The sequence below is a fragment of the Tauraco erythrolophus genome, chromosome 4 (genome assembly GCF_009769465.1).
Source record: "Tauraco erythrolophus isolate bTauEry1 chromosome 4, bTauEry1.pri, whole genome shotgun sequence".
NCBI lineage: Eukaryota > Metazoa > Chordata > Aves > Musophagiformes > Musophagidae > Tauraco > Tauraco erythrolophus.
The window spans coordinates 2353591-2380102 of NC_141468.1; the positions used below are offsets into that span (position 1 = coordinate 2353591).

The following is a 26512-nucleotide window of genomic DNA, read 5'->3' on the forward strand; positions in this document are numbered from 1 at the left end:
TGCATAACGTCCAACCTGTGAAGATAAACTGAAGGTCCAAGCTATGAGTGAGGTCTTTAATGATGTGACTGCTGCAGAAAAGGTTGCAATAGCTGTGGGCACTGCCAGGTAAGACCTAGGAACAAGACGGCAGCTAACTCAAAGACTTTAGTAGTAATATAAACTTCACTCAAAAACCAGTAGTAATATATTAAAGAAAAAAAAAAAGAATGGTCATTTTAAAAAGCAGGAGGAGGGGAGATTTAGATTGGATATAAGGAAGAAATTTTTCACTCAGAGGGTGGTGAGGCACTGGCACAGGTTGCCCAGAGAAGCTGTGGCTGCCCCATCCCTGGAAGTGTTCAAGGCCAGCTTGGATGAGGCTTTGAGCAACCTGGTGTAGTGGAGGGTGTCCCTGCCCATGGCAGGGGGGTTGGAACTGGATGATCTTTGAGGTCCCTTCCAACCCAAACCGTTCTGTGATTCTATGATTCTATAAAGGGGCTCTCCTGCTTCCATTTTTAGGTATCTCCCTCCTCTTTTTGCCTCCCTCTGAATTCGCCGTAGTTTCGGTAACAATCTCAGAGGCAAAATCAAGAAACAAATTATTTTCTTACACATAATCCCCCTTTTGCTGTCAAGTGCCTGACCCCAGTTTGATAATCTCATTTCCTGAGAATCAAAACGCTGGAAATTTAAGCTTCCTAGAGTGTTAATTGCGGCCCTGCTCCATTGCTAATCAAAAAATTGGATGTTTTGCATGAAAATGCTGCTCTAATTAATTCTCAGCCATAAAGCGCCGCGGTTTTAATAACCCCTCCTTGATTGGATAGCCTTTGAAGAGACAGTGCAGCTAATCCGCTCAAGCCGAAAAAACACACGCAGAGGAAATAATAAGTGGGCTTACAAGGTCTGAACCAGATGATTGCACGAATGCTGTCGAACCACAAAAAAAAAGCCCTTCTCTCCCCTCCCCAGGCTCAAAGCAAATGGTGATCCTGAGCATCGTGGGGAGACGAAAGCAGCTGCGTGACGGGAGGTTCGTAACATCAAATCCTTTCCCCCTCCTTAACACAACCAACGTGCTGATTCTTCAGCTGCTCATTCCTCACCTTTTTCCATATTTTTAATCGGGACTGTCCGCTTGTCACGACGTCTCCTTTAACCAGACAAGAACTATATTGCTTTCCCCCCCTCCTCATTGCTTCTGACTGACAACATATTATCATACACGTCTCTAAAAGGTGCTGAACCAAATTTTCATTATCCAAAACGTCAAGATTCGTTTTTGTCACCGGCGAACACAGCTGGCTCCCTCCGGCAGCCCGTCGGTGAATCCAAATGGAACACGGCACCTACAAATAACTGCATCTTCCCTGGACCCGGCCTTACATTGTGCCCTTGTCATATCAGATACCATGTGCCTCCACTGCGATTTCTTGGCATCAAAATCTTAATTAGAAGAGTTTCTCTTTGATTTCCTTAATTATTTAAAACCGTATGGTAAGAAATTTTCAGGCTTGGACCGAGAATAGATGAAGAACATATTGGCAAGTAACCCTGATCCACTCCCTAATCTTAAATTTGGATTGTAGGGATGTTTGGTGCTTTCTATTTACCACCTGGCCAACAGAACAAATTCCTCTGAGGTTCTACTCGTAAGAAATAAGGTTAAAAAATAATAATAATAATCCAGTATCTATGGTCTCATTACAGCAGATCTTTGTTTCACAGCCAGATGTGCCACCCTTTGCCAGAGGTAGACATGATACACCTTCAGTTCTGTAACCCTCTTGCTGATTCACTGGGATCGTGCTGGATCACTGACACTTGCAGAAATCGGGTAATTCTGAGCACCAACAGTTACACCTGAGCCATTCAGCCAAGATCCAAACTTCCAGGAAGATCCCAATCCAGGAGATGAACACATGGCCAGTATTAAGAGACATTCAGGTAAGAATGGTAACGCTGCACACAGTAGCTGGCAAAAAAGAAAACTTATGCATTATAGACGTAGCTAAACTACAGGGCAACTTTGAGATATGCAAGTGTTGCATATTTCGAATCCACAAGAGACTCTTACATTGGATTTTCATTTTAGAGTTTAAAAATTAAGTTTATATGATACTTTACTACTCCCACCAAGAGAGAAGCAACTACGCAACAGTTCTGGGTATTTAAAGTCACCTCTGACAAACTAAAAATTAAGCAGTTTAAGGAAACTGAAGCAAGGGGAACTTGTCCAAATTTTTTAAAAAGTAGAAAGAAGGGTAGTGCATCACAGTGACGTTCTGGACAAACTGCTTAAATAACTCCATAAAAAAATACCAAAGTTTTGCTGTTTCAGTTCAGCACACAACATGTGCCCAGTAGCTGGGGTAACATTGTTGGGGGTACGAATTTCACCCTTTAAGACTTTCTAAAGACTTTAAGACTTCACCCTAAAGACTTTTTCTGTGAAGTCACTCAGCTTTTTTCTGCCTTCCTTGAAGAATAACCACTGCCCTACCTCCCGGTGATGATAAGAGCACACACTCATCTGCAAGATGCCCAAGTAGCAGGATCAGAAAGGACACAATTTCTCAAAAAAACACCCAATCCCACCCCAAAACCAAATGAAAAATAAAACAACCTAAAGGCACAATGACAACACAAGAATATTTTCAGTCCTCTCATACAGCACAAAAGCGCTTGTAGGCAGGGATTTCTCAAGGGGCACTGCATGGCAGCACCCTCCAAAGCACCCAGTGCCACGCGGGGCAGCATGGACAGGGCTGCAGAGTCACCTCGTTCAACGCACGGCGGTGTCAAGTGTGTCCAAGCCACCATTTCTATGAATAAACATTAATATCATAATGTATTCGGACTCAAACCAGTGCCATCTAACAAAAGGTGACTCTGAGATTCTGGCTCTAATTCTGCTCCCATCGTCCTTCCCAGGACCATTCATCACGTACCACAGTTCACGGAGCTACAAGCCAAACAAAATCCTACTCCGCGAAGACACCGAGAAGTTTAATTAACGCCGAAGTGCACTGAGCTTCCCGAGGGAAAGAAATAACAAGCCCAAATTCGAAGAGGTGCTGAGCAGCTGTGGAGTCCATTACCATCCACGGGAGCACTTAACGTTTCATTCTTAAGAACGGCCCAGACGTCCAACACCAGCGAAGCTGACCTTGATGTGCACCACCAGGGCCTGCACGCGCACAGATAACGGAGCAGCCGGATGCTATATTCCATGCTGATCAGCACCCTCGAGGCTCTTCAGATTTTCACAGCGTATAAAAACGTCTTTTCCCACTTTGGCTGATAAACTGAACCGAGGCTGCAGTTACCATGAGCGAAATATGCAGCTCCACGAATTCCCTACGGCCACGGGACTCGGAAACAACATCTGATGGATCCAGAAGGAGCCTATAACCAGCACCACCTTTGACAAGGCCATACCGTGCTAGAAATTATCAGCCAACAGCGAGCAGCACAGTCCATGGCTGCTGGCGAGACATCTCGTGCCCTCGGATCTCTCCTATCCCAGGTCTTCTGAATCCCAGGCACACGAGGCTATCCATGAGCAAGGATGATCACTAGCTCAAGTCAGGCACCTTCTGAAATAAAGATTATTGTCCACTGAGCTTTCTGGTTTCAGTTATGGCTCCCTTCACTTCTGCTGTTGGCTTGCACTTTATTTTTTTTTACATTTTCTTTTAATTGACTCACATCTCCAGAATCAGTTCCTGCCACTGCCCCTTTGCCCCAGCACCAGCCACAAAATGTAGACACGTAAACCCCTGGAAGACAGGCTTCAAGACACTTGTGCAAGGCAACCGTGCTGGTGAAGGCTGCTAGATCACGCAAAAACTCATCCTTTCAGGTATATACAATGCACCTACCATGCACGTAGCATGCTCAGTACAACGAAATTAAAACTTGGGTTAATGCTTTTAAAAAACATTACCAGAATCTGCAATCAGAAATCCAGACATGCATAGACACTATCCAAAATAGCAGTGGTCTTTCTATTAATTTTTGCTTCAAACCATGTCTCGCAGATACCAGTTACATTCCATTTAATAAAAAAAAACACCACCCTCAAGGCCCCTGTAGGCTGTCTCCTGCCTTACTGAGAAGCCCCAGTGACACCTTCCTACAGTCCTTGACCTCCCTCAACGACAAGAAACCACATTTTTCTTTTATTCCTAAGAAATCACTGGTAACTGAAGGCAGCAGTGGAATGAAATAAGGTGCACGTATGGGATTCATTGGACCAGTCGACGACACGCAACCACCCCTGTGGTGAAATACAGCAACGTTTTAGCCCAGTTCCTGATGAAAAGAAGAGTTATCTGACCTTCTGCCCATCCAGCTGGCTGTCCCATCCTCACAACAATCGAGCTGGTGAGCCCGTTTCTGCCAAACGTGGCAGAGGCACAGATCTTAAGAGCAGTAAATTCTTGGAGGTTTCGTGAAAACAAGACAGCCGTGCAGATGACAGCAGGATAAACGTGTGCCTCCATGGAAGGAAAAGCTGCAGTGAGGAGGTGATAGCTCTCCATGCTGTCAGACCTACCAGCACGTTTGCTTCTACGGCACGGGGCTCTTGCTCGGTACGTACTTCACTTGGCCGAGCCATGGTACCTGCTGCCTTGTGCTTGGTGAGTGGTGCGGGGACACGGGCAGGTGCTGGTGGGTGCCGGGAAGAGAGAAGCGAAGGGGGGTGAAGCAAGTTTAGAGTCATGGTGAGAAGTGTGGCTATGAAGGAAAGACGTTACAGGAGAAAAGGAGACACACCTAAGACGAATAAGGCTTCAGTCATTCAGCTGCTTATAGAATAAACTTACTTGTTTTTTAAATATTCTTCACTATTTAGCACAGTCTATAAAAAGAACATCATTGTCATGGTTTGATGTGGAGGGGGGGGTGGTTCTGGTGGCAGGAGAGGGGTTTTGCTCCCTGCGACCTCCCCGGTTTTGGAACCGGGTTAGGCTTAGTTCTGGCCACCAGATCAGACTGCCATCCCCCTCAGGGTTGAGCCAATAGGGCGCCTCTGCGAATTGCCCTATTTAAGTCAGGACAAAGGGACCGGAAAAGGTGCTTCGCCCAGGATCGAGCAGAGAAGGGAGGAGGGCACTGCCCCCGCTCCCTGGCTCCCGGCCGGGCAGCTGCCTGCGTCGGGCCGGCGCCGCCCACGGAGAATGGCGGCGGCGGAGCCAGCTGGGGAACTCGGGGGCACCCCACTCCCGGGGTGCCCACTGGGCTGAGTTCACCTGGAGAGGACTGAGATCTGAGAGAAACAGCCGCATCGACAGCAGGTCAGTGAGGATGGAGCGGGAGGAGGTGTGCCGGAGCCGAGTTTCCCCTGCGGCTGATGGTGAGATAGCAGGCGGCCCCCCTGCAACCAGGACGGCCTCGGTGGAGCAGAGACCCACTCGCAGCCCGTGGGGAGAAGATGCCTGAGCCTGAGGATGGTCGTGTTGGGACGCACGACAAGGCAGAGAGGCATCTGGAGTCTGCGTGACGACCCACGCCGGAGCGAGTGGCTACAGCTCCCTAAGTACCCGAGACTGTGGTAGAGCCCACACCGGAGCAATCTGTGGGGAAGGATTGTTTCCAGTGGGCTGGACTCACGCTGGAGAAGTTTGTGGATTTTTCCTCGTGGGTAGGGGATCCATTGGAGCAGGGGAAAAGGGTGTAAGGACTCCTTCTCCTTTGAGAAAGAAGCAGCAGTAACAGCACAGAATGAACTGACCTGCACTCCCCCAGTCCCTGCCCCTGTGCTGCTGGGGGGAGGAGGTAGAGCCGGGAGGAAAAGGAAAGGGGGGGGGGAAGGTGTCGGTTTTAAGATCTGGTTTTGTTTCTTTCTGTCCTCTCAAGTAATCAGTTTTTGTTTCCCTTTGTCCTTCTAAGTAATCATTAATAAACTGTTTTGCTTTGAGAAAAGCTCTGCCTGTTTTGCCCGGGACCATGGTTGGTGGGTGCTCCCTCTGTTCTTGTCTCAACCCTCAGTCCCTTCGTTTTTTTTTTTTCTCTCCTCTCTACTTTACTGGAGAAGGAGAGACTGTGTGAGTTTTAGTTGCTGGATCAGCCTAAAACCACGACAATCATATTTGACAAGTGGCAGGAGGGCTCCAACAAGGAAAATGTAAATTCCCCAGCCAGCACATGGCCAAGACGGGCTCTTAGGAAAAAAAAAAAAAAAGAAATGAGAAGCTTAATGGTGATCATTTCTTGTTTTGTACAGAAGAAACCACCTCTGACACTGTACTTCCGACAACAACCTGGGGCACCACATCTGTGTCAGACTAGACGGAGATCTTTCAGTTATGTACTTGCTTTTCCCACCCCCCTTTCTCTTTAATGACAATTGTCAAACAACTTGTGTGTCCAACTTCAAGGAAAAAATACATGGCCTATGTCTTCCTCCTCCGATTTCACTGGAATAAGACACAAGAATTAATCCCTCCATCTCTAAATCGCTTACAGCAGGTCCCTTTCTCCCGCTGAGGGATAACGTGTCTCATGCACTGCACTATCTCAGTCCAAATGAAAGAGGTTAATGACAAAGCATCACTCTGATCTACACACATTTTAAGGCTATTTAAATTAAATCCTTATTTCAAAAAGTTGGCGTGAGCCAAAGTTTTCTAAGTTCTTTTTTTTTTTTTTTTTTTTTTTTGGAATGTGTATGTTTCTTTGAAGATCCTTTCAGGAAAAAGACTTCCTAAAAAGCCACCCTCCTCCTGCTGCCACTGAAAAAATCATCCCTGTGGATAAGGCTGTCAGGAAGAGAAACTGTGTGGCATTCACAGAAGAGAGAGCATCACATGCCTGCCTTCAAGTTACCTGATTGAACAATTAAATCGTATTTCTCTTTAAAAAGGGTAAAAAAAAAAAAAAAAAAAAAATCAAAATGCAGATCTTGCTGTGGTCTGGGATTCAGGAAGATTAATGAGCTACCTAAAAGGGAACAGCAGCTTATAATAGAAAGAGAGGATAGTACATTTTTAACATAAAGTTCAAAGGGAAACTTTTCTTGATGGTTACACTGCAAAGATTTCTGAGCAAAGTCATCTCATCTATTGTCCCTACTGACTCCCTACATTGACTTTTTATCGCTTATTGCATCACGTTCAAGCTCTTCCCATTCATCCAGAAAAGGCCATATAATCTTGTTCCTATCCACACTAATTCCTGTATTTTGTCCTTTACTTCTTTGTCACCTCGTGGGCTTTGTTCATGCCAACCCCGCGCCGGCTGGGCAGCTGGAAGCCGGCAGAGCCTTCTTCTGCATCCTCCTCTCTTGAAAACACCCACGATCTCCTGCTCGAGACAAGATGTGCGTCAAGATCTGTCTCACATCAACGAGGAGTCACTTTTTCAGGAAATCTGGTTGTGCCTATCACATCTGAACCCAGGGAAGGAGCTGTTTAAAAACAAATCCTCAGTTCAGTCTTAACAGCAAGGGTAACCACAAAAACACCCAGATCTCAGTCACGAGGTATCTAGAAGAGGACACAGATGCGGAGTGAGTCAATACTGTTCTCTACTGTGTTTTTAAAGCAACAAGGACAACTGGTCAGGTCAGGCTGTGGAGGCAACTGGGAAAGACAGAAGGGAACAGGACTCATCCCAGAGACCTGAAATTTTTGAGGCAAGTGTTGCAGGCTCCCCATCACTGCCCCATACTTAGTGTTCTCAACAGCTTCAAAATTCTTGGCTTTGAACCCACGTTTGTCCCATGCAGTTTCAGTAACTACTGAAATCCTACTGCCCACTCGTGTAAGAAAACGATGGCGCAGTGTAATAGCTTACACTTCACAACATCCCACTGAACTGGGTAACTTCTTTCAGGTGACCTCGGGCACAAGAGTACGTGACAGATTCTGAAGGTGAGAACCTGAGCCTCAAAAGGTGAAGAGTTGTAAGCTAAACACCTTCCAAGTGTGCATAAACGACGATACCATGATTTAAGAGACAGGTATCTCCACTTTTTTTTCATTCCTATATGCTGCCAGATCATAGTGTGGGCAACTGTCAACCTCAGTACGTAATTATTTCAGATTCTTCCTTCACAGTCCATCCAGAAGTATCTGAATATTCACCACAGAGTGACTCATTATATCTTTAATCGTCGATACGAAGATTTTCTTTGCAGAGTCACGAAAGTGAAGCAAGCTGTCCACAAGCACACTGTTATGTCCCTCATGGCTTCCTTTCACACTGTTGTGGGTCTAGCTTGTCGCTTTAACTAAGTTAAAAAACAAGGAAGGGAACACAAAGTCTTCCAAAAATTCTCTTGCAAACTATAAAACATCCTCAATTAAAAGCCAACTGAAAATTATCATGAGTAAGATTTCAAGGAGAAATTCTATCCTGTCCATTACTGTAACATTTGGAGAGTATACATTATTTTCTTGTTGTGATTAGCCCAGTAAGAAACTAGAATAGATGATGCAAAAGAATTCAGTCCTGCTAGACACTATCATGACAGCCTTAAGACCTTCCTTTGGTTTTGATCCCAAAACCAACACTTTTGTGAATTAGACCATTCAGGAAAAAAACATGAAATAAAATCTTCCCTGCGTATGTAACAGCCCTTGCCAAAAGCAATATAAACCAGCAAGAGTAGTCCAACTCTTCAAATCCACCATTCTCAAACACTCTGCAACTCTTCATCTTCAAAAATTGTACAAAAGACAAAGAATTGGTCGCTTTAGTCCATACAACTTGCAACTTCAACTATGGGATGACTGAGTTTAGCTCCCAAAGCAATCCAGGGTGAGTATCACATATGATGCACAGAAATAAACTGCAGATAAGGAAGCGGACATCAGCTCCAAGTATCCAAAAGCAATGCTCAGGGTGAGATTGCTTGCGTGTCACTCATTGGTTTATGAGTATCTTTTAAGACCTGGACTTCTAGGTGAAAATGTGGAGGGATAGAGAGAAGAAACCCTGCTGCTTCACAATGGAGTGAGAATAAATAAACAGAGCTTAAAAGCTGCAGAGATTTAGACAGCCTGTGTGGCACAGTATAGAGGTATTACTACCCTGACATGGCATGGACGGGATACTCAAGCTCCTGCAAAAGAGAATTATCCAAACTAGCACGTTATCTATTTCCTCACCTTGAAGTTCTCCACTTCTGCTGTACAGCTCCCTTCTCTGCTCGCGCAAATAGGCACTCATGCTAATGGCATGGGAGGAGGATTCAAACCTGTAATTAAAAAAAAAAAATAAATCCAGTCAGTCAGCCATCCATAGAAACGTCCTTCTTGTAAGCACCAGACAGCTCTGAACAAAAAGGACCTCCCTGCATGTTGGAGCAAAATTATCAAGGTGGACAAAAGCACATTTTTCCTGTAAAACTCCATCACTGATGCACCACATTCTGCCACCTCTGATCAACACAACTCTGCCAACGACCGCCCGTGACACAGACCTGCCCGCAGAGCATGGAGATGCTCCTCCGCTCCATCAGCTGGGAGCATCCAGGCATTTAATTGGGAACGACCCCAAAAACTGGTGAAATCCAAAGCAAAGTCATCGGCTAGCACCAGCTACATTGCTAACTGACATATACATAAAAATTAAAAACTAACATTCCCCTGGAAACTAGGGAGGAATAAATTATTAAGTATTTATCGTCTGGCTCCAGTACTCCACAAGGACCAATTTGAGAGGCAGAGACAAATATTTTCCGACTACTGTAGCCCCACCTAAATATGATTTTTGCCATTGATAGTAAAAGGGGCACTGACCTGGCACCGCAGGGTCTCAGGATGGCTCTGGACTCTCTGTGCCCTGAGCTGGGTGCCCCTGTGATCACAAGTGTCCTGTGGCCAAGGGCCTCGTTTGTGACCTGCCTGAGCTCAGCACTGGAGACACCGTGCACGGCCAAGAGCTGCTGCCCAGGCAGGTGGTACCCCCCAAAAACCAGCACACAAGTGCCCTGGGCACTGGGCAGCTCTGCCACTGGTGCTGAGGATGAAGGAGAATGGAGCAGGTGGTGGGGACAAAGCATCTTCAACCAGTCAGAGCGGACACAAGACTCAGAGGGAAGAGATCTTTCATGAACATGAGTCTCCTCAAGGTGAAGATCTCAAGACGTTGATGATTTGCTACAACACCCTTCTCCCTCTCGCCAACCCTTCCGCCGAGGGAGACTGAATCAGCCCCAGTGCTGCCCAGAGGGACACTGGAAACACCAGCACCACGTCAGAGAACAGGGGAAAGCTTTTGCAACCTTTCTTGTGCAACACTGTTAAGGTTGTTACTATTAATCAGGCTTTTCTGCTTTAATTTGGACGGCAAGTGTTAGTATTATTGCAGCTAAACTAACAACAATCTATCCAAATGCACCAAACACTTCAGACTTTAAATAAACCAACAGGAAATTCTTGGCTCTGTTTTTACCAAGAGCTCCCATTTGCCTCTAGGGAGACATTAAGCGTAACATTATCGCCACGGCCCACAGGTCTTCTCCAGGCATCAAAACCAGAAGCTCAAGGTCAAGGCAAACCACAGCAATAAACCTCAGTCTCCTCCTTGAGACAGCGACTCGGATTATTCCTCAGAGCCCTGCACTGGCTTTTGCTGCAGGATCTCACTTCTTTCCCACAGCTGTCCAGTTACACTCCTCTATTTTCCCTCCTCTGCCATTTCCTTGATCTGCTCTTCTCCCACATTCCTATTTCCACTCAGTTCCTCTACTCCTGTAACTCCTTTCCCTGTGCTGATCCTCCCACAGTAAAGCTTTCAAAATATTTTTGTTTTACCTAAAATTACACATAATTATAGCCAAGCCTGAGACTAATGTATTGGGTGTTCAACATCTGCTTGTACAATTCATTCCCCTCCCACCAACGCCCATTTCCATCTTGCAAATCTGATCTTCAGGAAGACAGTGACCTGAACGTGCACATGGCTACTTTTTTGGAAGAGAAGAAAGCCAGGTTTCTGAGCTACCTGAATTCCTAAATCACCTCTCATCATCTCAAGTTTTCTTTTTTTAAGCCAACATTGAAAAAGGCCAAGGGAGGTGATTCTGCCCCTCTTCTCTGCTCTCCTCAGAACCCCCTGCAGTGCTACATTCAGCTCTGGAGTCCCCAACACAAGAAGGACATGGAGCTGCTGGAGCAGGTCCAGAGGAGGGCCATGAAGATGATCCGAGGGCTGGAGCACCTCTGCTATGGAGACAGGCTGAGAGAGTTGGGGCTGTTCAGCCTGGAGAAGAGAAGGCCCCAGGGAGACCTTCCAGCACCTAAAGGGGGCCTACAAGAAAGTTGGAGAGGGGCTTCGGACAAGGGTGTGGAGTGACAGGACATGGGGCGATGGCTTTAAACTGAAAGAGGGGAGATTTCGATTGGATATAAGGAAGAAATTTTTTACAATGAGGGTGATGAGGCACTGGAACAGGTTGCTCAGAGAAGCTGTAGATGCCCCATCCCTGGAAGTGTTCAAGGCCAGGCTGGATCATAGAATCATAGAATGGTTAGAGTTGGAAGGGACCTCAAAGATCATCTAGTTCCAATCCCCTGTGCCATGGGCAGGGAAACCCTCCACTACACCAGGTTGCCCAAAGCCTCATCCAACATGGCCTTGAACACTGCCAGGGAAGTGCATTGAGCATTGATGGATGGGGCATTGAGCAACCTGGTGTAGTGGAGGGTGTCCCTGCCCGTGGCAGGGGGGTTGGAACTGGATGATCTTTGAGGTCCCTTCCAACCCAAACCATTCTATGATTCTATGATGAAACAATTAAATACATCATGACTTTTTTTTCTTTCTTTCTAGAAAATTACACCCATTTTAAAGACGGAATCACAGATTCAAAGTCTTTTCCAAACGCTACAATACATAACTAGCAAAAGTACTTAATATTTATACAATTAGCTTACAGCAAGCTATCACAAGATATCACAAACACCTGCATCCATCTGTGAGCAAAACACAAGGTGGAGCCCTGACCTAAGAGACTTCTGCAGCGAGGAGTTAAATGCAGATATTCTGACAACAAGTGGATGGCTCCTCTGATTTGGACGGAGCTAATGGAAAAGCACAAAAAGGAGCCTTGCAGCTTGGCACCGAAGATGGGAGCGGAGACAAGAATAACACTCCATCAAACACGTACATCCCTCAGTGGACTGAGAAATTCCATTTCAACGGAGATTTCCACAGATACGGTGACAGCTGACAGAAGACAGATAACCAAATAAGAGATCCCAAGAAGTGCTGCTGTCACGGCGGTGCCGGCAATGACTCTGTGACAGGACCAGGAGTGGTAAGAGACATGCTGCTCCGACGAGGTTACGCTCCTTCCCTCGAAACAATTACAACCACCTTCACTCTCTGCTGACAAACTAATGCACAGCCTCAAACTGCTGTAGGTGAATCAGAGCACCCTTATTCCTCAGACTTTAATGGTCCAAGCACACCCAAGAAGCGACGCGCTACGAGAAGGTGAGCACATCTATTTTGCTCCAACAGGCATCTGAAAGGCAGAGTAAATTCAAAGAGTGCAATTCTCAACGCAAACAGCCATGGGAGTGTTAAAAAAAAAATAAATAAAAAGGGTGAGGGGAATAACTATGGGTTGACAGGGGCAGGAGGCACCTCTGAGATCCTCCAGGCAACAGTTAACCTTCTAATAACAGAAGATTACAGACAGCTCATGCTGGGAGAGGGAGAGAAGGCAGCGCAGAAGACTTCCATTTCTAACTGGGACCTTAGGTGTGATGAGAACACGGCCAGCAGATACTCATGTGCATGGGGCAAAGCACGGGGAGTTCTGGATAATCAACAAATAAGTTCTAGCTGGGGGGGGGGGGGGAAAACACAACAACAACAACCACCACCAAAACAACAAACAATCTGTAAAGAAGTCCCAGAACACAAAACTCCCCTCCTACTTGTCCAAAACCACCAATTGCTCTCATCCTTTCCCATTACTAAAGTTCTTACATTATCTCCCCACCATATAACAATCTACCCCCAATCACAAATAAGGGGTTCTTTATTAAAAAAACAAAACATAACAAAAAAACAACCCACACACACAGACAGACTTCATGGATCCTCATCTCCAGCAAATAAGGGGTGAAAACACCAGCTCACTTCCCCCTCCAGCAAATATTCCACCAGATTTTTTTAGCCTTGGAGCCTCATAAGGCTCAGCACCGCTCAGACGGGTAGTGAAAAACAGCCCCAGCCCTGCAGCAGCATTGCAGCCCAGAGGGGTGCTGAGCACCCACCAGATACACCGTTCCTGCTGCAGCTAAGCACGGTTACAAGGTTAATGCCTCAAGCTGCTGGTACTCCCCACCGCTGCTCCACTCTGCCGTTCCCTCAAACCTACCATGAAACTTGTTTATTCTCTCACCAACAGTTTTTGAACAATCTCATTGTAAAAAAAAAATTGTTTTAAAAGACTATTTTGGCAGTACTGAGTTAGGGAGCAGCCCCACACGCAGTTATGCTGGCAGAGCTGAGGAAACTGTGATCTTTGAATTTGGAGCATCCACTGCCAAAACCAGCACATTTTGGTGTCCCTCAAAACCCTCAAGAGGCCAAAGAATTATAGAATCATAGAATGGTTTGGGTTGGAAGGGACTTCAAAGATCATCCAGTTCCAACCCCCCTGCCATGGGCAGGGACACCCTCCACTACACCAGGTTGCCCAAAGCCTCATCCAACCTGGCCTTGAACACTGCCAGGGATGGGGCAGCCACAACTGCCCCAAAGAGGATGACCAGCACACATAGTCACAACAAGAGATGAAAGTTCAGCACAGCTGCCCTGAATCTGTGTGTAATAACAAGAGCATCTCTCCTCTCCTAACAGTGCTGCTCACCAACAACTCCCCATTTCTTCTCCTTGCACATGGAATTTGTTCACCCAAATCCTTCCCCTGGCCACCCAGCCTCTCATCCGCTCTCTTACACTCTCCTCTCAACCACTTAATTCTTTCCACTCTGAACTCCGAATTAAAGGCGTTAGTGACAGGATTAAGTGCTTAGTCTATCTAGTAATTATACAATTATCTTAATTCTCTTTGCCCAGTCTCCTTTATCGCTCTCCTTAACGGGTCCGGAATTTACCATGGACAAAGACAGGCATAACGTATCACTGTGTGCTTTGCAGCAGCTTGTTTGATGGGATCTCAGTCCCGAGATGAGCCCTGGGAAAAAGCCACACACTAAAAACCAGCGATGAATCCATAACAGCGACCTGACCGAAGCTCCAGCTTCAGGCAAGAAGTCTCCACCTCAACACTCACGCTCCTCCCGCGCCGCGAAACCGCGATGAGCAGCCGGCGTCGCACCCTATTTGAGGGACCAGAGACAACTCAGGCACAGCTTTAACATCACCCCAGCAACTCACTTGAACAAAGGGTTTTTAGGTCTTTGTGGTTTCTTCTTGGCGAAGAACGCTGCGAATTCCCGCCCCGAGCTGGCGTAGCTGAGCTGGGCGGACGGCTCCGAGGCAGTGCGGGTGTTCTTCATATCCAGATACTCCGTCAGCAGCATCTGCCAGTGAAGGGAAGGGGAGCTCAGCATTCAAAATAAAACAGCAGTATAATGTAACTTGAACGTTTAGGATCTTTAATTCATTTTCCAGTCTTACAAAGTAACGAAAATTGAAAAAAAAAAATAAATCTAATTCACAGAAACCAAGCTTTATTTTTAGAAATGTGATCCTAGCGACTTACATGTCACTGCCACTAATTTGGTAAAAGCTCGTTTTAATTTACTTGACCAACTCTATCTGCTGCAAAACCCTGATGGTAACAAAGGTATCTTGCAAGACATCCCCACTCCTCCCCAAACTGGTTCCAGCAGCAGCAGCAACAGGGCGACGGTGGGTGGTTGTTGGCTGGCCTTTACACACTGATTTCTCAAAAACATAAAGGTTAGCAAAATTGGTCTGTTTAGATAAAAACCCCATATTTTATACACGCATAGTATACCTAAATATTTTTCTATATATTTATATGTAGAAATATAAAATATCCATGCGTGTGTTCAGGTGCACGTGCTGGAGGTCACGTATGCTGGAAAAAACCCTGGGAAAGCTGCAAAAATTCCCCTTTAATAGCTCCCAAACCAAACCTACTACTTTTACCACTGAAAATATGAATTCCCACAGCTGCCAGTTCTGCCAACACAGTTTAGGATTGATTTTCCTTCAGCCCAACAGACTCATTAAGGGGTTGGGGGGTCCCTTGGCGAGGTGAGGGTCCCCCCTGTGACACTCTTGCAGCCCGGAGCAGTAGCTCGGTATTTGATGCTATTTAAGCAACTCCATGGTGCAGAAGCAGAAACGGATTGCGAGTCATTCACTTTTAATTTCTTTGTGTCTGAAGACAGAAAGAAAGCCCTTAAAAATTAACTTTTGTCAGTGCGTTCAGAAAGTCACTATTTATTTTCCGAAAATTCTACCTACTCGGAGGCTATTAGTGATGTGTTCCATTTTAATAATTAGCTAGTCACAGGCCATCAAAGAGAGCTGTCTGTAAAAAAAAAGGAATACATCAGTACTGTGCTGTCTAAGTTTAAACAAATTACACCGGAATAAATGTCTAGGCAAATGGTATCATGCCCCTAATTAGAAACAATTCAGGATAGCTCGGGAAAAAAATAATAGAAACACAAAGAAACTTCAACTCCTAAAACACCTCAATTAAAACTTTACCTGAGCACAAGCTTTTAAAATGCACGTGTATTGTTAAGGGTAAAAAATAATCACTGTGCTAATTTTTAACAGTAATTTACCAAATCCGTTTGTATTTGCGCATTTGCATTTCATCTTCTCTACTTGAATTAACAACCCTAAAATCACCACAAAAATGTAATTAAACCCTCAAACTTAATCAAGTTTTTCTAAAAAAAAAAAAAAAAAAAAAAGAAAAACACATAGCAATTTGTTCTCCCATTATGGATGAAACCTATTTATAATGGATTCCACGATTCTGGTGTCACTTTGTATCCAGGACTGAGAAATGGAACGTGTGTAATACAGTACTCGGCTCCAAGATTACAATAAGCCAACAGAGGTTTGAGTGATGAACATAATGAGTTATCCCTGTTGGTTAAAAAGTGAAATAGAGAAATAAAAGATGAATTTGTGGTTAGATATTCTGAAGAGTTCTGAAAGCACCACAGATTAGGAAAAAAAAAAAAGAGAAAATTGTTCATTTATGGTATGACTAGATAGGCAGGGCAGGACGGTTAGACGCGAGGCTCTGACAAAGCAAAAAGCTGTAAAAGAAGTGAAAATGGCCGGTTTTGGTAACTGTTCTCAAAGTTCATCTTTAAGTTATAAAATTCAGGCATAGCAGAAACCGTGCTAGACGGATCCGAGCTCTTTCTGCTCCGGTGCCCGTACTCAACAGTTACACAAACTCTTCACAACGAAGTAATTCAGCGTAAGCACGGCTGAGCGGTTACAATTCACAGCCCAGCGGGAGAGAAGGTAAGACAGGACAGATCTCCACCGTACCCCACATTCCGCTTATAACCGCAGCATGAAGATTAAAACCCTCCTAATTTTTAAGCAACGTGATTAACGCGTTGAAAAACTCTCCAGTTTGAAAATCTGGCCAGCTACTCGCTTCAAACAGCAGCCCCAAGTTTCCGTTTCTCATGGCGTTGTGGAACGCGTGGCCTTTGCCCGGTGTCATCGGCCTCAATTTATTCCCTATGTCTGGACAGTCAAAGTTACCCAGTTGTTCTGCTCCCATGGTCCTAGGAGAGGATTTTAATAAGTATCATATTTCAATGTTAGAAGTCGTGGCTTGGCCGTGTACTTATTAAAAACCACAGCAAGCTCAAACTTCAAAATCCACTGAAAAGAAAAGAAAAACGAGACATTTTCCTGCCTATCTAAGCGAACGGGAGCTTGCCTTAACCAACCAAGTAAGGGATTTCAGGATTTGGTCCCATAACACCCGATTAGTAGTTGCTAAGCCATCAATCAAAAACCTTGTTAGACATTAATCACATGGACGTAGGGCAAGATTTATGAGTGACTGGAAAGTTTGCAACATCCCATTCATCTATAACAAGGACTTTGGACTTTCTGCTCCGTGGTTGAATTCTGCCACCCGTGTCGTGTATTTACATCAATGTCAAACAAGTAAAGTCGTACGTAAAAGCACGAGAACAAAGCACTCTTTTCTCCAATCGCTCTTTGGAAATGAAAATTAATAGAAAATGTTTTATTGAAAAAGCAATACTTAACAGATTTGGAGGCTTAATGGAATTCTCAAAATTCCAAAGGTCACATCAGTATGTGCAGGCTGTCTGTCACGCTGACCCGATACCAGCTTGCACTACACTGCCTTTCTGAACTGCGAGGGGGCAAGAACAAACCTGCTTCTGCGTCTGACCGTGGCTTGCCCCTGCGGCTCTCCAGATCCACATTTTTATTCTTTGGCTGAGCCCCACGAGAAGCTCTGTAAGTCGTTATGTCTCACCGTGCCCAAGATTGACCTATGAACAAAGCACGGGCAATAAAACATGCCCGGCCACGGAGCAACAGCCAAATTCATTCATTATTTGTACATCTTGTAAGGTTTTAGAGAGGAGGTCTGAGTTATGAATAACCATAGAATCATGGAATGGTTTGGGCTGGAAGGGACCTTAAAGATCATCTAGTTCCAATCCCCCTGCCATGGGCAGGGACACCCTCCACTACACCAGGTTGCCCAAAGCCTCATCCAACCTGGCCTTGAACACTTCCAGGGATGGGGCAGCCACAGCTTCTCTGGGCAACCTGTGTCAGTGCCTCACCACCCTCAGAGGGAAGAATTTCTTCCTTATATCTAATCTAAATCTCCCCTCTTCCAGTTTAAAGCCATTGCCCCTTGTCCTGTCACTACATGCCCTTGTCCACAGTCCCTCTCCAGCTTTCCTGTAGACTCCCTTTAAGTACTGGAAGGCTGCAATAAGCTCTATTCCATCAATCAAAAGCTGTAAATAAGTATTTCACATCCTCATATACTCTCAATTAAGATGGATGCTGCCGTGGGAACAGTGTGCTCCATCAGAAAATTATGACAGTTTCAAACTCTGCATCATCAACACTGATTTTCATTATGCCCTCATATATTTGGGGGGGTCCAGAAAAAAAACAAACGAAAACTAACACCATACCATGAGTTTTGCAAGGGTGACTGGGATGACCAGGTAATTACTGGCCTCTCCACCTTATATTGATCACGGACAAAGTCACAGAACAGATGACAGAAGACTCTATTGAAAAAGAATTAAGGGAGAACAACAGAATTCATGTCCAGCGACATGGATTTACAGAACACAGATCTTGGCTAACCAATATTCTTATGATGATGACAAATTTAGCTTTAAATAAAAAGAGAGAGAGAAAAAGTTGTATTTCTACGAAGGAACTACCAAAAACCAAAACACTAAAAGTCAACACAGCAAAACAGGCAGGCACACGACGAGATCCTTCACATACAACTAGAAATGAGGAAACCACCAATATTGGATTTTGTGAGGTCCCAGAAGTCTTAATTCCTCTCTCCTTTTGTCCTCTGTATTCCAAGGGATACAAGACTATTGCAGAACCATTCTCTTCTGTTGGATAGAAATCTAATTTTCAGCCTAAGTTGGGTCTGTCTTCATTTTCTAAACAATAATAATTCGAAGAAGCTCAATCAGACAATGAAAGCACATACAAGAGTGGCTGCAGCAACTCCTTTCCGGACTGAATTGACCAGAACTTCTCCCATTTCAAATTCCTATGAAAATAATGACTACAGAAGGTTTGTGAATTCTAATGGTTTGGGGGGAAATGGTAAATAATAAAAGTGAACACAGCGTTAACAGAATAATAGAATTTTTCATATATTATTATTTTGTTTAATACTATCTTTTCATAGTATATTATTATTTTTCATAGTAAAATCAATCTCCTGTAAGAATGTCAATGTCAGCAGAGGTAAATCTCTACACTTTGGGGAAGAAAAAATGTCATCATCTATAGGATTATTGTGCAAAGCTGTGACCCTACGAAATGCGGGAATATTGAAGATAATCAACAGCAGAGACGGTCCCACTGAGACAACAGGCATTAATTAGCTAATTGGAAATGGTTCTATAAAGCAGAGAGCTTTGTCAGAAGTAAAAGTTTACAGCATCGCTCTGTATTGGTCTCACACCTGGAACGCCAAAAGGAACCCTAGAATGAATCATAGAAGGGTTTGTGTTGGAAGGGACCTCAAAGACCATCCAGTTCCAACCCCCCTGCCATGGGCAGGGACACCCTCCACTACACCAGGTTGCCCAAAGCCCCATCCCACCTGGATGGGGCATCTACAACCTGGCACTCATAAACAAAGATCAGGGAGAAGGAGTGGAAGGGTGCACAGAAGCAGCCTGGAAATTACTAAAAAGCTGGAAGGCATGACTTACAGTAAAACACCAAGAAGCCATGAGCTCAGTCTTGTTAGCTTAGCGAAGAGAAGGCTGAGAGGTTGCTGGATCAGTCTGTGAGCATGCAGCAGAGGGCACAGAACTGATGAAAAAAAAAAATCTTCACTAATGAATTTTTTAAAAAAAAACAAATACTGAAAAGCTGAAGCTGGACAGGCTTTGACGAACGGGTAGGCACACATTTCCAGAGCATAATGAACCACTTACATCAAAGTTACACTGTATTGTCTATCACTGATTTTCCCCCCGCACTCCCAGTCGAGACTGGGTGCCCTTCTGATGCACGTGCCCACTTTCAAACAGGAATTAATTCCCAAAAGTACCACGGCTTGCTTTACGGAGAGGTCGGCCGAGAAGATCACAACAGCTCCTTATAATCTGGAGATTTAATAAAGCCGTCGCACCGCTCGGCGACACCTCTCGCCCGACGGAACCATCAGTGTTCAAAGCCCTACTGCGACACAGCACCTTCAGCTACCACTTCGAGTAGATGCAGGGAACAAAAACAGCCCCTGGTAAAGTCTGGTGAATAGGTTTGTGCCACTGGAAACTTCTCACCCAGGCCTGTCTCTGGCAACCACTGGGCACGAAACTACAAATGATGGCTACCTCGCTTGCACTTTGAAGGAACTGTAGGAGGCAAAAAGGTCCTTTCCAACCCAAACCATTCTATGATTCTATGTAGACACCTCCTGAGTTGCATCAGCTTCTGAGAAGGCTTTGGAGTCACATTTTGGTTAGACCTAGGCGGAGGAATCTGACAGTGAGATTACAAAGTGGAAGGGAGATTTCCTAACGGGTTTTCAATGAAGGAAGTTGGTTAAAAAAAAACCAGCATGTTCAAATTATCCTGGTTTAATCGGGATGTACGGAGATGCCTGGTGACAGCAAACCATGAGGCATGCATCAAGGAAAGGCAGAACATTCCTGAGAGATTCAGCCATGGATCATAGAATGGGTTGGGTTGGAAAGGACCTTGAAGATCATCCAGTTCCAACCCCCCTGCCATGGGCAGGGACACCCTCCACTACACCAGGTTGCTCAGAGCCCCATCCAACCTGGCCTTGAACACTTCCAGGGATGGGGCAGACACAACTTCTCTGGGCAACATGTCCCAGTGCCTCACCACCCTCAATGTAAAAAATTTCTTCCTTATATCCAATATAAATCTCCCCTCTTTCAGTTTAAAGCCATTGCCCCATGTCCTATCACTACACACTCTTGTCCAAAGCCCCTCTCCAGCTTTCTTGTAGCCCCTTTAAGTACTGGAAGGTGCTGGAAGGTCCCCCCAGAGCCTTCTCTTCTCCAGGCTGAACAGCCCCAACTCTCTCAGCCTGTCTCCAGAGCAGAGGTGCTCCAGCCCTCAGATCATCTTCGTGGCCTCCTCTGGACCTGCTCCAACAGCTCCATGTCCTTCTTGTGTTGGGGACTCCAGAGCTGATGATTTCAGGGGCAACAAAAGCAACTGCAAATGAATCCTAAAAGAAAAAGCTGGGAGTTCCAGTAGGATGCAAAACTGTCACATGCACTTACTTCTTTGTAAACATATGAGAAGAAGCACCATTCTTGAGGCTCTGGAGACAGGAGGTAACTGCTAGCAAAGGGCCAGAATCAGACAAGAAAAGCAGCGGTGTTCTATGCAAGACAGTAGCCTATAGCTAATTACCCAGTAATTTGCTGTATCAAAAGTCTTAATAATTAAAATGCTGCAGTAATTGTGGAATTTAAAAAAATTAAAAAGTAGCAGTTAATGGAATTCTAAGAGCACTGAGCTTTCTGCAGTTAGTTGCACCATGTCGAGAACAGGGGCTGAGTACACACATAGCAAACACGACGAAGGACAGAGCCATAAGGTAAGTCTGAAAGAACAAAAACAATTTTTAGGCGCCGTTGTCGTGGGTTATGTTGAACCGCCCCACACACAGCCGGTCACTCCCCCTCCCCCACCCCCAGGAATGAGGGAGAGAATTAAAGGATAAACGTGAAACCCGTGGGTTGAGATAAGAGTGATTTAATACAGATGATTTAATACAATGTAGGTGCTCACCACCCCTCGTATGCGAAGCCCGTCTCGTCCCGAAAACTGCAAATCCCGGACGAACGCGAGGCCCCGAAATAGAGAGGGGCAGAGAGGGAGAGAAAGAGAGAGAGAGAGAAAGAAAAAAAAACAGCAGAGCAGCAGCGCAGCAAGCGCAAAAGAGCAAAAGTGCAAAAAGAGCAAAAGCGCAAAAGCCCCTCTTCCCGGCTGACCCTCGCTTTTATACTGGGCATGACGCTGCATGATATGGAATACTAATTGGCCAGTTTGGCCCTCAGTCTTAAGTTCCACACAAATGACAAGGGGAATCGTGTCCCCCTTGTCCCAGCTATGCTACCCCCTTATCCTGCCGTGTTTCTGTACTCCGCACACTGAAAAGTCCTTGGAGTTTCACTTCCAACCACAAACATCAGCTTGCTATCAACATTCTTCTCAGAGTGAGCCTCTGAGTGAAACCAAAACAGGGAGCTCTTCTGGCTGTTAAAAAAAAAACTCTGTCCCAGCTAAAACTGGGACAGCCGTGAGTACTGTTTAATGCTGCACAACCTGCTTTATCTAATCCTCTTGTTGCCCATGAAATTAATTTAACCGAAACATAATAATAAAAAAACCTTCCAGAATTAATTCTCTCAAGGCATCACCCAATTCCATTACTGTACAAGAAGCAAGAATTCCTTTTTTTTTTTTTTTTTTTAATTTTGGGGAAAAAGTGAAAAATAACCCCAGAAACTATTTAGATAACACTATCATTGCCAGTGATACTACATTCATTATCAACGCTAATTGTCAATTAGCGCAACTATTACTGTAGACCTGTGAACGCGCATCTACCTCCAGGGAGGAAGGAAGGGAGGGGAACAAACCTCAAAACTACTTTAAAAACCACAACTTCTCTAAAGCTGTTTTAATTGGCACTGACTCGCACACCTCCGCGGATTGCTTTGGAGAGTTTCAAACCAGAACCTTTTCATTTCGCACGCTTTTGATAAGACGTGCGTGGACTTCACAACCTCAGCATGACGGGCTCTGACTCTGCTTGGTGTACAGATGAGCTGAAGTCACTCCAGACATACACACTAATATTATGGGTTTCACAGTTGCTAGCACAGCAAAAGGAGAAACCATTACGTGCTGTCACAGCTGTCAACCTCAGGCAGCGGGTCCCTCAAACGAGGCAGTGCTGGCCGGCACGCAGCTCATTTTCCCCACTCCACGCAAGCGGCCGTAACAGCTTACGCAGAATCATGGAATGGTTTGGGTTGGAAGGGACCTCAAAGATCATCCAGTTCCAACCCCCCTGCCATGGGCAGGGACACCCTCCACTACACCACGTTGCTCAAAGCCTCATCCAACCTGGCCTTGAACACTGCCAGGGGCATTTACAACTGCTCCAGTGCCTCACCACCCTGCACCCTCACAGGGAATAATTTCTTCCTTATATCTAATCTAGATCTCCCCTTTTTCAGTTTAAAGCCATTGCCCCTTGTCCTGTCACTACATGCCCTTGTAAAAAGTCCCTCCCCAGCTTTCCTGTAGGCCCCCTTTAAGTACTGGAAGGCTGCAATAAGGTCACCCCGGAGTCTTCTCTTCTCCAGGCTGAACAGCCCCAACACTCTCAGCCTGTCTCCATAGCAGAGGTGCTCCAGCCCTCGGATCATCTTTGTGGCCTCCTCTGGACTCACTCCAGCAGCTCCATGTCCTTCTTGTGTTGGGGACTCCAGAGCTGAGCTCCACATCTCTCAAGAAAAGGATTTTGGTTCAGCAACAAATGCCCAGCGTAACGATGGAAATAGTGGTGTTTTCTGCAAGTGTTCACTAATTAATCCTCTGATGTATCAACAGCCCTGTGACACGTCATGATCCGACTGAACGGATTTGAAGGGAAATCCTGGTCCCACTGAGACAAACGCCACTGCCTCGCGCAGGGCGAGGTTTGCAGCCACTGACTGTCCCAGCTGCTGCGAGCACGAGAGGATTTGTCTTTCCGCTGGCAAACACACAAGACAAAAGGTCTCTCACCGTTACCAACTTCATCCCGTTGTCGTGCTTCAGGCCGATCTGGCAGCTAAACCCCACCCAGCCGCTCTCTCACTCCAGTGAAGTGGAGAGGAGAAAAATAGAATAAAAGGGTTGAGGGTCAAGACAAGAACAGAGGGAGCACCCACCGACCATGGTCCTGGACAAAACAGACTCGGCTTTCTTAAAGCAAAACAATTTATTAACAGTTACTTGAAAGGATAAAAAGAAACAAAGCCAGATCTTAAAAACAACACCTTCGCCCCCCTTCCTTTTCCTCCCGGCTCTACCTCCTCCCCCAGCGGCGCAGAGGGACAGGGACTGGGGGAGTACAGGTCAGTTCATCCATGTTGTTACTGTCGCTCCTTTCTTAAAGGAAGAGGAGTCCTTACACCATTTTCCCTTGCTCCAGTGGATCCCCTACTCACAAGGAAAATGCACAAACTTCTCCAGCGTGAGTCCTACCCGCAGGATGCAATCCTTCCCCATCGGATTGCCCCAGTGCGGGCTTTACCACAGTCTCGGATTCTTAGGGAGTTGTGGCCACTCGCTCCGGCATGGGTCGTCCCACGGACTCTAGATGCCTCTCTGCCTTGTTGTTCCCATGCTTCACAACCGTTCTCAGGCTCAGGCATCTCTTCTCTGAAGTGGCTTCTCCACAGCCTGTGAGTGGGTCTGTGCTCCATCAAGTCTGTCCTGGCTGCAGGGGGGCCACCTGCCGTCTCGCCACCGGTTGCAGGGGAAACTCAGCTCCTGTTCCATCCTCACTGACCTGGTGTCAGTGTGGCCATTTCTCTCAGATCTCAGACCTCTCCGGGTGAACTCGGCCCAGCGGGCACCCCGGGAGTGGGGCGCTCCCCGAGCTCCCCCGGCGGCTCCACTGCCGGCATCCTCAGCAGATGAAGGTCACCTCCAGCTTAGTGATGCATAAAGTTTTAAGGCATTTTCACTGAAATTGAGTTATCTGGCCTTCATAAAGGAGAACGGGAGCTGGGCTCTCTTTTTTTGCCAGCTTTCCCAGCACTTCTTCTGCTTTATTTATTTATTTTAACAAAAGGAGAACAAATACTGATGACAAATTTATTTAAGCCACCAATAGTCAAATTGAGTAACAGGGTCATAAAACAAACGGACAGAATTTAATTTTCTCCAGGCATCTCAGCTGTTGTACAAATACAGATTATGCTAGTAGAAACGATCCAAGTAACAAGGCCACTTTCTCATTTTACTATCAAGCCCTTAACGTCAAAACAAAACAAAGCAAACCAGAAGGAAGGTGGGTGGCACAGGGAGTCAATCGGGATTATGCATTTCCTCCAAAGAAAATCCACATTCTGATGCAGGTTTCCATAGCAAAGCAGGCGTTTCATCTGCACGGTGACAACTGGAATTGTGGAACCTACACATCTACACAGCTTGGAGGGGTTTTGTTGAATATTGCACAGTGCTTTGGGGGGAAAATAAAAGAAATCCTTTTGCAATTTTTGACAAGTAAACCCAACTGGCCTCTGGGTAGTAACCTGCAATAGCTAAGACTGTGTGATGACTATATAGAAACATGCATGTGCGTGTTTATAAACACGCGTGTATATTCACGTGTCTTTTTTATATAGACACTCATATACACACACACGTATCTTTAGCACATGGATCTTCTGATGTGATTGATGAGAACTTGTAAAATACATACGGTCCAGTAGGATCCAGAAAATGATTAACCAGCCAACTGTATTCTAAAACGAACCAAAAAGCAGTGAACTTGATCAGAAAGGCGTAATTACCACCTGCTTCGCAGCCAGCACAAAACAAAGTATTTTTTCTGCAAGATTAAAACACGCTGTCTTTCAGTTTGACTGGACCTTCTTTTGTTCATGCGGCATGTAAAAAGGTCAAGAAAGAGTGTAAGAGTTGAACAGGTAATTGAGCCCAGATTTCTGCTCTGCAATTATAATTTTGCTAACCACATTTTGGAGGTGGGAAGGATACAGTTATGTTTGTAAGGGACTGTAGTGGAGGGTGTCCCTGCCCATGGCAGGGGGGTTGGAACTGGATGATCTTTGAGGTCCCTTCCAACCCAAACCATTCCATGATTCTATAACTGTAGTAAAGCTAAACAGTTTTAAAATCACAAAGAAAGTGGATATATTTGCTCACGGTTAGTATCTACTTATACATCCACCTTTCAGAGCATCCTCTGGCTCAGGGAAGAAACGTGCAATTCCAAGGTGCAGAAGAAACAGTGCTAAGCTTAACCCAACTGATCCGAGCTTCTGCTGCTCGAACTGCCACATCCAATGCAGCAGCAGCACAGAGAGGACAAGGCAGCATGCTGCTCAAATACCAACCATGTTAACTCATGGATAGTACAGCACAGCTTCATGTATTTCATACCTGCAACTAATTGCTTAAGACATCCTGCTAGAGCGTAGATGGTAACAGTGGTGTGCCCTCAGTCTTCATTAAATGCCAGCTCTTAATAACAGACTCCAAAAGGGCTTTAATTGCATTTACTCGCAGCTCCTGAACTTTAAAAGTTGTTAATCAGATTTCTATGTAAATGGAATGACGATTAAAGGTTAAGTACAGGTTTCTGAAATTTCAGCAGCTGAAGACGCATTGCCCTTAACAGGAAAGAGAAACTCCCAGCCTTGACAGGAACTAAACATCTCAATTAAATACTCAGAAGTACAGTACTTATTTCTGCGTGAAGTTCTATTTTCAAATGTCAAACTTAATCAGGCACTTGACAAAAACGTGCAATATCCCTACAGCACAGAAGACCGAAAATGCCTTGGGATTCTTTCCTGAGGAAACACCTGTACGTCTCCTGGTCCTCAGCTCCCCAGCAAATTCATGTTCTCCAAGCCGCTCGTCCCAAACAACGAGGAAAGTTTTATGGCTCTGCAACTGCAGGAGTCCAGCTGAGAAATAGGATACAACATTTTTCAACGTCAGCTCGTCTCTTGTTCGCTCAGTTCAACCCTGTAACAAGCGTCATGCTGCCAAGTAAACATAAGGGTCCTCA

General features: G+C 45.4%; 1 protein-coding gene across 1 annotated transcript in view; it reads right to left on the bottom strand.

Moving 5' to 3' along the window:
• Positions 1–26512, bottom strand: part of EXOC4 (exocyst complex component 4) — a 457215-nt gene that overhangs the window by 320494 nt on the left and 110209 nt on the right. The window contains exons 8-9 of the mRNA XM_086610028.1: positions 14359–14504; positions 9105–9193 (exon numbers count right to left, since the gene is read on the bottom strand). Coding sequence (XP_086466154.1) covers positions 9105–9193; positions 14359–14504 — 235 coding nt within the window. The remainder of the gene's footprint in view (positions 1–9104; positions 9194–14358; positions 14505–26512) is intronic.